Source organism: Nerophis ophidion, linkage group LG21, assembly GCF_033978795.1.
Source record: "Nerophis ophidion isolate RoL-2023_Sa linkage group LG21, RoL_Noph_v1.0, whole genome shotgun sequence".
NCBI classification, from domain to species: domain Eukaryota; kingdom Metazoa; phylum Chordata; class Actinopteri; order Syngnathiformes; family Syngnathidae; genus Nerophis; species Nerophis ophidion.
In genome coordinates, this window is record NC_084631.1 from 4,648,466 (window position 1) to 4,662,725 (window position 14,260).

Genomic DNA, 14,260 nt, shown 5'->3' on the forward strand with positions numbered 1-14,260 from the left:
AATCCAAGCACATTTCTTTGTTACAGTCCAATCAACGTGGAATTGATCGCAGATGTCCGCGAATCCTATAAAAAAGTAGCCATATGCCTGAGATTCCACACTTTGTCCAATCAGAGTTCAGTAGGGATCAGTAGGGGATGCTTCTTTGAGATTGTGAGCCTGACAACGCTGTGGGCCACGAGAACTGAACACAAGAAATGGTCGGGCCAGGAAGAAAGTGAAGAAGAAGACGATGGATCGTTGCAAACCATCCATTTTCTACTGCTTATCCCAACCATTGGAAAAAAAAAACGTGAGTGACTGATTACCCCAAAATGAATATAATTTGACTTCAAACGAAAAGTTTTCAAACAGTAGCCTGCTCACAGCCAAATTGGAGTTTCATGTGAACGTTTTTTGCAATCTTAAATTTACACATGCCAGCATGCTAAGGGGATAGAACAGACTTAGACTGATCATTTTGAACTGATATCAATTCATGGTTTTATCGCCCAACCCTAGATGATACATTAGAGTTTTCTCATGTTTGGAGCTCATAAACAGGATTTTTTTGGACACATACATTAAAAAGTCACTTCTGTTTAACTGGGCAACTTAAAATATCTTCTATAAATATTTGGTTTAGCAGGTCAACTTGAGTTCGGATAAGATGATGTCGTCTGTCACGGCCGACTACAGACGAGACTGTGAATAAAAGTCTGCTACTTCTACCCCATACACTAATTAAATACATATGATTCATGTACTTTCCACTTTCCTACTCCCCCACAGCCTCTTTTCAGTACATCTGAGGGGACATCTTAAAATAAATCAAAGTAGCTCTGAGATCAAGGCCTCAGAGCAGAGAAGATTTAAGAGGGTCCTACGGTCACTCGGGAAGCAGCAAAGCAAAGTAAAGCCGCTGTTTGGGGTTTGCATGGACAGGTGCATCATCGGGACCTGACTTGGACCAAAGTCATTAAGGCAGAGTTGTTGGTAGTCTGACAGGCCAACAATCCACATACTTGAGGCTTGAGAATCCCGTAATCATCTTTATTGCATGTGTGTGTTGGGTTTATGTGTTCCTATAAGGCACAAAGAAGCATGAATGATGTTTACATGATCCACCACGAGGCCAAAGAAAGCTGCAAAATAACTTTCTAGTCGACAATAAGTCTTCAATAAAGGGTACCATTTTAGTATTTATAGTGTCTGGAAATGATTCATTGGATTTTTTAAAACAATTCTACGATTCTTTGTGGAGCAGATGACTTTTCTGTTCAACTTGTGTGTCCATAGTTAGCTCAGCTTCTTGATCCATTAAGCCTGTCATTTATGGTCCGTGCACAGTTGGTGGTAAAGTCCAAACACAAAGCCGCTTGTTGGTTCTGTGAAAGAGTGTGTTGATGACTGCCATGATACCATGTATCCTCCCCACTGTACACAGACCGCTCTAATACTCCCTCTCTAGTTCTCTTCCTTTCAGCTCCACAAGCTACAAAATCACGATTAATAGCAGTCAAGCAGGCCAAAAACTGATAACGGGAGTCGATATTCAATTGCAGTAAAAGTTATTCAAACATGAATAGTATAAGTCAGTAAACAGCTGGACAAGGCTTTAAGTTGTTATTTTTCCAAGATTTTTAAGAAACGTCAGACCAGCTGTGCATGATATATTGGAGATTGTAAGCACATTGTTCTGTTCTGTGATAACGTGGTTCAGAGGAAACTGGATATTAGTTAAAGAAACTATGTAAAAAACGGGGGGGATTCTAAAAGTTTAGACTTCTTCCTATTTTTTTTTTTTTTTTTTCCCAAGATGGCGCTGCTGTAGTGGCTGCTGTAGGCAGGAGCTCTGTGCTCTTGTGTCATCCTTTTGTGTTTCCCTCTTGTTTTCATGTGTTATTATATTTTCTTGCCTTTTGGTCCGGGAAGCTTTGGGACTGTGTGACAAGGGGTGGCACTTTCGTGACCTCTGTGGTGCTTTTTTTGTGGACTTCTGGATCTGCCTCCCGGGAGCCTTTTGGCCATGGAGACCAGCTGCAGGGTCTTTGCCACACCGGAGTCGGTTTGGAGGGACCGGAGGAGATGCGGATGAGGGGACAGGGCTGCGGAGCTAACAATGAGCGCTGGGACGGAGAGGCTTCGCGGTGTCTTGGCTGGGTGAGCAGGTGTCGGACACCTCAGTCACTTTGGACGTATCCTCGCTCATCCATGCGGACTGGACACTGGCCGAGAGTGGAGTCTGCTGTCTCGGTTGCTTTGTTGGGTCTGCTTCTGTCTCTGGCCATGCTCCCTCCACCCCAGCGGACGATGGCGTGGAACACCGCAGAGGCCACCACAGTGCATATGTTTCTTTTACTTTTTATTCATAGCTGTATGTAGGAGTGTCTGCTTGTATCTGCTGCTTTAATGTCTGTCCTTTGTGTTCTTTGATGTTTGATGTTTCCCTCTTACACACATGTAAGAGGGATGTGTACTATGGCTATGAGTTGTTGTTTTTTTCCCTTGGCCTCAGTCTGCACCCCCTCTTCAGGGCCCAGGCTAAGACTGATTTTTTTATTTTATTTTAAACTTCTATTTTTTTCTCCCATTCCCCCCCCCCGCCTTGTTTACCTGTATATCATCTTTTTTGTAAGGGGCGCTGGAAGCCGGCAGACCCGTCAGCGATCCTGTTCTGTCTCCCTGTAATGTTTGTCTGATCTTGAATGGGATTGTGCTGAAAATTTCAATTTTCCTGAAGGAACTCTCCTGACGGAATAAATAAAGTACTATCTAATCTAATCTAATCTATTACCCTTTTGAGATATCCATCCATTTTCAACCACTTGTCTTTTTCGATTTCGCAAGGGTGCTGGAGCCTATCTCAGCTGCATTCGGGCGGAAAGCGGGGTACACCCTGGACAAGTCGCCACCTCATCGCAGGTCCAACACAGATAGACAGACAACATTCACACACTAGGGCCAATTCAGTGTTGCCAATCAACCTATCCTATGAAGGAACTCTCCTGAAGGAATCAATTAAGTACTATCTAATCTAATCTAATCTAATCCCCAGGTTGTGGGAGGAAGCCGGAGCCCACACAGTCAAGGGGGAGATGCAAACTCCACACAGAAAGATCCCGAGCCTGGGATTGAACTCAAGCATTGTGTTGAACTACTCAGGACATGTTTGATTTAATTGTAGTTAATTTTAGTTTCTTAATTCAATTTACATTTCTTTTTTTGTGAAATAATAATATTGACATTGAGCACAAGAGTGTTCAATGGAGATATGTATGTACAGTCACGATAGGGCTGGGCGATCGCGATAGACATGTGATCAATATCAATAGAAAATGGGGTCGATAGAACGTTCGATAATTTCACTGAGTTCTGTTAGAAAAAATTGTAAGAAACGCAGAGCCGGAACCGCACGGCATTCTGGGGGGTGTAGGCAAAGGAAGGGATTTAGCCTCTCGACCTATCACGGCCGAGCCTGAACCGCAAGGCATTCTGGGAAATGCTAACAGGGGAAAAAAAAAAAAAAAAGCAACGATTGATTGATACTTTTATTAGTAGATTGCACAGTACATTACATATTGCGTACAATTGACCACTAAATGGTAACACCCGAATAAGTTTTTCAACTTCTTTAAGTCGGGGTCCGCGTAAATCAACGAAACGGGAAGCACGAGAGGAAATTGTAAATAAAAAAGGAAACGTCACGTCACCAGTTTGGCAGTATTTTGGATTGTTTAAGTCCGATACGAATCAAGAGTAATACTGTCTGCAAACTTTGCAAGGTCGTCGTCCCGACCAAGTCTTGGAACACGACTAACGTATTTTACCACCTGAGCCGCTCTCACCCGCTGGAGTACAGCAGCAAACAGCCACAACATCAGCAAGTGGAACAGCACCAAAGCGGCAACAACAGACCACCATGGAGAGGTACTCGGCAGCAGTGCCATACGACAACAATTCAAAACGTTATAAAGAAATAAGGGATGCAGTGGTGTATCAATTAGCGAAGGACATGCTACCGCTCAGCGTAGTTGAGAAGTCTGGGTAAGCATTTATTTAATGTCAATATTTGCACATCGACCAGTATTTTCATTTATTTGACTGTTTTTCTTAATACTGACCTCGTTCTAAAGGTTAAAGGTTATATTTAAAATAAAAGTATTTAAATTCAGCCTTTTTTCTCCTGGTCTTTATTTAGAAAAGTTTTTTTTTGTTTTTTTTATCAATAATTATCGATATCGACTGATATGAAACACTTATATCGTGATACATTTTTTAGTCATATCGCCCAGCCCTAAGTCACGATCAAAAGTAAAGAACACAATGTCATGGCTGTCCTGAAGAATTTGGAGGTAATCTTTCTTATTCATTGTCCCATTTACTCTCTGTAAAGCACCAGTTCCATTGGCAGCGAAACAGGCCTTGAGCATAATACTACCACCACCACTCCAAATTCTTCAGGACACCCTAAAATCATCAGCCCGGAGGTTGGGTCTTGGGTGCAGTTGGGTGTTCCAACAGGACAATGACCCCAAACACACATAAGTGATAAAGGAATGGCTAAATCAGGCTAATATTAAGATTTTAAAAAAGCCTTCCGAAAGTCCTGACTTAAACGTTTGGGCGAAGAAACAAGTCCATGTCAGAAAACCAAAACATTTTGCTGAACGGCACCAATTTTGTCCAGAGGAGTGGTCGAATTCAAGCAGAAGCTTGCAAGAAGCTTGTGGATGGCTACCAAAAGCGCCTTATTGCAGTGAAACTTGCCAAGGGACATGTAAGCAAATATTAACATTGCTGTATGTATACTTTTGACCCAGCAGATTTGCTCACATTTTCAGTAGACCCATAATAAATTCATAAAAGAACCAAACTTAATGAATGTGTTTTGTGACCAACAAGTATGTGCTCCAATCACTCTATTACAAAAAAATTTGAGTTGTAGAAGTTACTGGAAACTCAAGACAGTTATGACATTGTTATTTAAAAGTGCATGTAAACTTTTGACCACGACTGTATATGAAATATTTCATACATCATGTCTAAGATAGGTGTTCTGCATACGTATGCAATTTATAAATATTATTTCCAGCTGAGCGCAATCGTACAGAATAGAAACAGTGATGATCTGTGTAGTCTCTACAAGAAGATGACATAACTGCATTTCACTTTGCACTGAACACATGGTTGACTTATTTAAGACGTAGCAAAACCAGGTGTTGATAAAAGAATCCTATTTTGAGATGTTACAGTACATCATGTTGGGTGTGTTGTGCTGATACTAATTAAAATGCATTTTTTCACATTTTTATTTCCACAAATTACATATAGTATCAATAAGAGTCCCGATAAATACCTGAATCGATAAAGAATATCACACCGATAAAATCTCAACGATGTACATCAGGGGTCCCCTAACTACGGCCCACCAGCGTCCAAAGTCCGGCCCACAGGAAGTCCCAAATTAAAAAAAAAAAATAAAATAATTTTTTTTTTTTTATATATATATATATATATATATATACACACACACACACATACATACATACATACATACATATACAGCCCGGCCCACAGCCAAATTCTTTTAGCCCAAAGCGGCCCCCTGAGTCAAAAAGTTTGGGGACCCCTGATGTACATCACTAGCAATAACCGTCTGATCTCTACTTTCAGGCCATGTCACCTTCGTACAACAGAGACACTGGCGTCCCATCGCCTCCCTCTCTCCTCTAGTCTTTATCTCACCCTGCAGGAATCTGTGAGCCGAGTCCAGTCAGGGAGGAGAAGCTTGGCAGGAGAGGGAGGCATAAAAAGGAGACGTTGGACAAACGGGAGGGGGGAAGAAAAGAAGGCGTTTTTTTGTCTAGGGGGAATGTAAAAGAGCGTGCGCCCCAGTGGCTTTCCGGACGCTGACCACCCGCGACGCAGCAAGAAACCTCACGCATACCAACATCCATCAACATTTCGCTCGCACCACCACGCTTGTGACGAGGGCCTGTTCAAACACCTGACTGGGACTCACCCTCAGTGAAAGGCTCCCAGTTGTAGAGGCGATCCATGAACTCCTTGCTGTTGAAGGCGGCGCACTGCTCGGCGCGGGAGTCCACTGGTGCTCCGGCACATACCTGAAGGGACAGAAATGCGGTTTTTCAACAACCACTCAGCCATCTTGTTAAATGTTCCTCCTTTTCTCCATCCCCCTGGGAGGCAATTTTGTAAATAATAGCCGGGGAAAGGCGGCTGGTAACAAAAGAGAGCACAAAACACTGGATTGGGCAGTCAAGGAATGCTGCGCCATATGGAAGAAATAGCTTTTTTGGAACATGCGGCACACATAAATCCATCTTGGCTTTGAGGGCACCAGTATAATGTGTGTGTGTGGGTGTGTGTGTGCCAAATGGCCTGTTTTCTTACATTTAAGCTTTTCAACCTGTTTGTCAACAAGACTTTTACTGGAAGCAGGGTTTCCCACATTCATTTATTTGTGGCGGCCCTCCACGAAAGAACTACGGCAGTCACAAAAAAAAAAAAATAATAATAATAATAATCATAATTGGCTTCACGGTGGCAGAAGGGTTAGTGCGTCTGCCTCACAATACGAAGTTCCTGCAGTCCTGGGTTCAAATCCAGGCTCGGGATCTTTCTGTGCGGAGTTTGCATGTTCTCCCCGTGAATGCGTGGGTTCCCTCCGGGTACTCCGGCTTCCTCCCACTTCCAAAGACATGCACCTGGGGATAGGTTGATTGGCAACACTAAATTGGCCCTAGTGTGTGAATGTTGTCTGTCTATCTGTGTTGGCCCTGCGATGAGGTGGCGACTTGTCCAGGGTGTCCAGTCCATATTGGATCTAACATAATAGTGAGAGTCCAGTCCATAGTGGATCTAACATAATAGTGAGAGTCCAGTCCATAGTGGATCTAACATAATAGTGGGAGGCCAGTCCATAGTGGATCTAACATAATAGTGAGAGTCCAGTCCATAGTGGATCTAACATAATAGTGAGAGTCCAGTCCATAGTGGATCTAACATAATAGTGAGAGTCCAGTCCATAGTGGATCTAACATAATAGTGAGAGTCCAGTCCAAAGTGGATCTAACATAATAGTGAGAGTTCAGTCCATAGTGGATCTAACATAATAGAGAGAGTCCAGTCCATAGTGGATCTAACATAATAGTGAGAGTCCAGTCCATAGTGGATATAACATAATAGTGAGAGGCCAGTCCATAGTGGATCTAACATAATAGTGAGAGTCCAGTCCAAAGTGGATCTAACATAATAGTGAGAGTCCAGTCCATAGTGGATCTAACATAATAGTGAGAGTCCAGTCCATAGTGGATATAACATAATAGTGAGAGGCCAGTCCATAGTGGATCTAACATAATAGTGAGAGTCCAGTCCAAAGTGGATCTAACATAATAGTGAGAGTTCAGTCCATAGTGGATCTAACATAATAGTGAGAGTCCAGTCCATAGTGGATCTAACATAATAGTGAGAGTCCAGTCCATAGTGGATCTAACATAATAGTGAGAGTCCAGTCCATAGTGGATCTAACATAATAGTGAGAGGCCAGTCCATAGTGGATCTAACATAATAATGAGAGGCCAGTCCATAGTGGATCCAACATAATAGTGAGAGTCCAGTCCAAAGTGGATCTAACATAATAGTGAGAGTCCAGTCCATAGTGGATCTAACATAATAGTGAGAGGCCAGTCCATAGTGTATCTAACATAATAGTGAGAGTCCAGTCCATAGTGGATCTAACATAATAGTGAGAGTCCAGTCCATAGTGGATCTAACATAATAGTGAGAGTCCAGTCCATAGTGGATCTAACATAATAGTGAGAGTCCAGTCCATCGTGGATCTAACATAATAGTGAGAGTCCAGTCCGTCGTGGATCTAACATAATAGTGAGAGTCCAGTCCATAGTGGATCTAACATAATAGTGAGAGTCCAGTCCATTATGGATCTAACATAATAGTGAGAGTCCAGTCCATTGTGGGTCTAACATAATAGTGAGAGTCCAGTCCATAGTGGATCTAACATAATAGTGAGAGTCCAGTCCATAGTGGATCTAATAGTGAGAGTCCAGTCCATAGTGGATCTAACATAATAGTGGGAGTCCAGTCCATTATGGATCTAACATAATAGTGAGAGTGCAGTCCATAGTGGATCTAACATAATAGTGAGAGTCCAGTCCATCGTGGATCTAACATGATAGTGAGAGTCCAGTCCATAGTGGATCTAACATAATAGTGAGAGTCCAGTCCATAGTGGATTTAACATAATAGTGAGAGTCCAGTCCATAGCGGATATAACATAATAGTGAGAGTCCAGTCCATAGTGGATCTAACATAATAGTGAGAGTCCAGTCCATAGTGGATCTAACATAATAGTGAGAGTCCAGTCCATAGTGGATCTAACATAATAGTGAGAGTCCAGTCCATAGTGGATCTAACATAATAGTGAGAGTCCAATCCATAGTGGATCTAACATAATAGTGAGAGTCCAGTCCATAGTGGATCTAACATAATAGTGAGTCCAGTCCATAGTGGATCTAACATAATAGTGAGAGTCCAGTCCATAGTGGATCTAACATAATAGTGAGAGTCCAGTCCATAGTGGATCTAACATAATAGTGAGAGTCCAGTCCATAGTGGATATAACATAATAGTGAGAGTCCAGTCCATAGTGGATCTAACATAATAGTGAGAGTCCAGTCCATAGTGGATCTAACATAATAGTGAGAGTCCAGTCCATAGTGGATCTAACATAATAGTGAGAGTCCAGTCCATAGTGGATCTAACATAATAGTGAGAGTCCAGTCCATAGTGGATCTAACATAATAGTGAGAGTCCAGTCCATAGTGGATCAAACATAATAGTGAGAGTCCAGTCCATCGTGGATCTAACATAATAGTGAGAGTCCAGTCCATAGTGGATCCAACATAATAGTGAGAGTCCAGTCCATAGTGGATCTAACATAATAGTGAGAGTCCAGTCCATAGTGGATCTAACATAATAGTGAGAGTCCAGTCCATAGTGGATCTAACATAATAGTGAGAGTCCAGTCCATAGTGGATCTAACATAATAGTGAGAGTCCAGTCCATAGTGGATCTAACATAATAGTGAGAGTCCAGTCCATAGTGGATCTAACATAATAGTGGGAGTCCAGTCCATTATGGATCTAACATAATAGTGAGAGTCCAGTCCATAGTGGATCTAGCATAATAGTGAGAGTCCAGTCCATCGTGCATCTAACATAATGGTGGGAGTCCAGTCCATATTGGATCTAACATAATAGTGAGAGTCCAGTCCATAGTGGATCTAACATAATAGTGAGAGTCCAGTCCATCGTGGATCTAACATAATAGTGAGAGTCCAGTCCATCGTGGGTCTAACATAATAGTGAGAGTCCAGTCCATAGTGGATCTAACATAATAGTGAGAGTCCAGTCCATCGTGGATCTAACATAATAGTGAGAGTCCAGTCCATCGTGGGTCTAACATAATAGTGAGAGTCCAGTCCATAGTGGATCTAACATAATAGTGAGAGTCCAGTCCATCGTGGATCTAACATAATAGTGAGAGTCCAGTCCATCGTGGGTCTAACATAATAGTGAGAGTCCAGTCCATCGTGGATCTAACATAATGGTGAGAGTCCAGTCCATCGTGGATCTAACATAATAGTGAGAGTCCAGTCCATCGTGGGTCTAACATAATAGTGAGAGTCCAGTCCATAGTGGATCTAACATAATAGTGAGAGTCCAGTCCATCGTGGATCTAACATAATAGTGAGAGTCCAGTCCATCGTGGGTCTAACATAATAGTGAGAGTCCAGTCCATAGTGGATCTAACATAATAGTGAGAGTCCAAAAAACCCAGAGGGGAATCCACACTGTCACGGGGAGAACATGCAAACTCCACACAGAAAGATCCCGAGCGCAGGATCGAACCCAGGACTACTCAGGACCTTCGTATTGTGAGGCAGATGCACTAAACTCTGTTTGCATACATAAAGTTAAGCTATTTATTTTTTGAATTAGAAAGTCATTTACATTCTGTGTCTTTTACAGCACCTGTGACGAAAGCATATAGTGAAGCAAGACTTGAGCCTTAATTTTGTTCATAGCTTTGTATGTAATTAAAATTGTTTTCGTTAACCTTGGAAAGAAAATGTTTTTTTTTGCCAATAAAAAGGTATTTTTGGAAAGACTTAAGTTGTCGTCAAAAGTGCGTATGAAAGTGCACCACCTGTCCTGGCTCGGCCCACGGCCTTTGGTTCAGAACCTGGAAAGCTTGGAAAGGCCGATACACAATGTTTTCCTTTCTAAATGATTAATAAAGTCAAAAGTTGCAGTAGGCCATATTGTAGAATTGTTTTATATCAGCCGATATCAATATTTATTCATATTTTTATTTCATTTAGAATAATTAGGAGCAGGATGATGATATAATAAATGTCAACATTTTTATTTCAAATGTAACCTTCCTCTGATTATAATCCATTCTGCTATAAAGGCAGATAGGAACGGAAATATCAACACAGGCATGAAAAACATTCAATGTAAACAAAATCGTAAAATCACATTCAACACTTAATGAGCTCTTAAAATGAACGTGCAAAAAAGCCTTTTGGGTAAACCTAAATTTACCATAAATGGACAATCTGCTGAAGTCAACTGAACAGGCGTCAACCTGCAGTCAACACGTGTCTCCTATGTGTGACTGCCATTTACTGGTCACGATTATAATTACACCACGCACCAAATAAAATTGGTTCAAGGTCGGTAAGCACAACCGGAATTAATACGTACATTAGGTGCACCGGGGTTACAAGGCGTACAGTCGATTTTTGAGAAAATTAAAGGATTTTAAGTCTGCCTTATAGTCCGAGAAAGACAATAAATATTTTATTTCGGCTTTTATCGATAATTATTGATATTTGGTATGAGCTATGGAAAATAATCCCCTCAGTTATCAAGAAATGTCAACACAAGCGTGGGAAACACAATTGTAAAATCACATTGAACACTTAATAATAACCTCTTAATATTAAGGTGCAAAAATAAGGAATATGTAAGAAATGCTTAAAGTGTAACAAAATTGTGCAAAGTGTGAAAATGTAAAAATAGAGAAACATATAAAACTATTTTCTGCATGTTAAGTGTCAAGAGCTGTGCTCTAAAGGGTGAGCACGTGCAGGTGGTGTGCTATTAGCGGTCTTGTTTGGGATGAGCGCCTTGCATCATTTCAAGACCACATTGGTCTGACTACGGTCCGTTTAAAAAACATCCAACAACTGCCATACTGTCGAGGTGACTTCTCCTCTTTTATCCACAATTTCTTCATTTTTACTTTCTCTTGCAACTCCATGCAAAGAGTCAACTGCCAGACAACAAGATGGCGCAACCAAATTTGATAGCTGATACTGTTAGCGTGTCACTCCCTCTGATGAGTGATCACTTCGTGTTGCTGCCACGGCGCGGGCTCGAACCCGCTTTTCTTCGGCAGCATGTTCTGCTCACGCTGAGCGCATCACGCCCACGCGTGTGCAAAGCTGCAGATAATCTGTCATCAGCGCACCAGGTAGTAATGAGAGAGGACGTCATAAAGACCATCGGACCCGATGAGCCTTTGCCGGAACGTAGTTCACTCTTGTACTCATCCCCCGTCTTCCGTGATCGAGTTGTGCTTATCGACTTCCCCGATCCTCGACCCCTGCTTGGACACGGACATCGTTGCTTCTTTCTAGCCCCCCCCCCCCCGACTCCTTGCCTGCTCACGGACTACCTTCTCGCCTTGCCCCCTTGGACTGACGGAGGATTCATTCAACACGCCCAGACAACAAACCCTAGTAACATTTATATGGCTAATTCTACACATCGTCTTGCACCAATCACTTGAAGTAGCATACACATCCTACACAATCATCAGAAGGTTTAAATAAACCTGTTGAACCAAGTCCTACCGAGGTGTCATCTTCTTCCCCACCGCCGAAAATAATTTTTCGGTTACCAGAGAGCAACCATGAAACCAATCTTGATTCACAACTTCTGGTTTTCTTCCGCTAAAGAAGGAAAAAAAAAAAAGTATTTTCAAGCAATTTTTTTTTCATTAAATAATGATAAATGGGTTGTACTTGTATAGCGCTTTTCTACCTTCAAAGGTACTCAAAGCGCTTTGACACTACTTCCACATTTACCCCATTCACACACACATTCACACACTGATGGAGGGAGCTGCCATGCAAGGCGCCAACCAGCACCCATCAGGAGCAAGGGTGAAGTGTCTTGCTCAGGACACAACGGACGTGACGAGGTTGGTACTAGGTGGGGATTGAACCAGGGACCCTCGGGTTGGGCACGGCCACTCTCCCACTGCGCCACGCCGTCCCACATGTGAGGCACATGCACTAACCCCTGTACCACCATGCTGCTTTTCCAAACAGTAAAACGGTTAAATGTGGTCAACTCCAATTGTTAACAGAAAGCGTTCAAAAGTAAGGCTCCACTTTTGATGCTAATTTACTTAGATATACCATTTACATGCTATTGATTGAATTGGCAATTTCAACACCTTCCAATTTAGTAATAAAAACTACACATAGAAGCTTGTTACACTTTGCACAAATTGGAACTGGTGATGTATTGGTTCAAATGTGAAAGGTTTCCCTATTTTTTTTACCAACGCATCCATCCATCCATTTTCTACCGCTTATTCCCTTTTGGGGTGGCGGGAGGCACTGGCGCCTATCTCAGCTACAATCGGGCGGAAGGCGGGGTACACCCTGGACAAGTCGCCACCTCATCGCAGGGCCAACACAGATAGACAGACAACATTCACACTCACATTCACACACTAGGGCCAATTTTAGTGTTGCCAATCAACCTATCCCCAGGTGCATGTCTTTGGAGGTGGGAGGAAGCCGGAGTACCCGGAGGGAACCCACGCAGTCACGGGGAGAACATGCAAACTCCACACAGAAAGATCCCGAGCCTGGATTTGAACCCAGGACTGCAGGACCTTCGTATTGTGAGGCAGACGCACTAACCCCTCTACCACCAGTGAAGCCCGACGCAAACATGTAAAAAATAAATTAAAACACGGTTTACCCTTGCCTTAAAGGGGAACTTCACTATTTGGGGTATTTTGCCTCAATCCTTATTAGAGACAAGAACACATATGTCTGTATTTTGATTCATTCTAACTTGTAAAATAAACATACAATCATTAATATTGATTACATGTCTATTGCAATATGTATTGATGTCGGTTTAGTTAAATAAACTACAGAAATGAAAACAATGTGCGTAGTAATGTTCCTGAAAGTAAATAGAACTATTCATCATCGCCAGTAGAACTGTATTACACAAGTAAAACACCATTTTACCGCAAGTCATGTGGGACACACGTGCACACACACACACACACACACACACGCGCTTGTCTTATTGCCATATGGTGTAGTTACAGTTTCATGCAATGTGAAAAAACAGCAATTCACCCACATGTACACATACATATATACCCACATGTACACACACATATATAGTTTCTATACCCAAACGCATTAGGCTCTCCTCGTCTTTGTCACATTACGGGGGTTGCAGTTGCTTACAAAGTGGAAGCCCACCCCCCAGCACATTAACACACACTCACATGTGCACACACGTGTGTGTGTGAGGGTTAAAGTGTGAAATTCAGCAAGAACAGTGTCAATAAGTCCACTCTTTGATGGTCTGTCAATGAGGCTCTGTTCCACTTAACAGCAGTGGCTGCTTCACGTGGGAACCGCCTATCACATGATTGTGTGTGTGTGTGTGTGTACAAGTCTTTGCATATACTGTATATATAGTACTGTAAATGTGTGTGTGTGTGCATGAGTGGTAGTCAACCGTAACCTGGCAAAGTCGATAAAACAAGGAGAGATGTGCAGGGGGGTTCTGGCATCCTATATAGCATGATAGATCCAATGGAACCCTCACAAAAACCACAAAAGGGCGTGTGTATGCGTACCATATGCGTGCATTTACTATAAGTGCGTGTGGGTGGGTCCCGTGTTGCGCAGTAATATCAACTATAACTTGGCAAAATCAATTGGACAAGGTTACGTTGATGCAAGGGGTGGTTCCCACATTGCACAGGAGTCAACTGTAACCCCGCTATGTGACAAAGACCAGGAGAAATGTGTGTGTGTGTCTGTGTGTTCTTCTACTTCTACCCTTTTTGAGACATCAACAAGGCAAAGTACCTTCCTACCTTCATGATCAGTGAACAT

The 14,260-nt window shown here is 42.3% G+C and overlaps 1 protein-coding gene across 1 annotated transcript in view; it reads right to left on the bottom strand.

Moving 5' to 3' along the window:
• adamtsl4 (ADAMTS-like 4) overlaps positions 1-14,260 on the bottom strand; it is a 197,998-nt gene that overhangs the window by 93,409 nt on the left and 90,329 nt on the right. Inside the window, exon 5 of the mRNA XM_061881651.1 lies at positions 6,005-6,107. Coding sequence (XP_061737635.1) covers positions 6,005-6,107 — 103 coding nt within the window. The remainder of the gene's footprint in view (positions 1-6,004; positions 6,108-14,260) is intronic.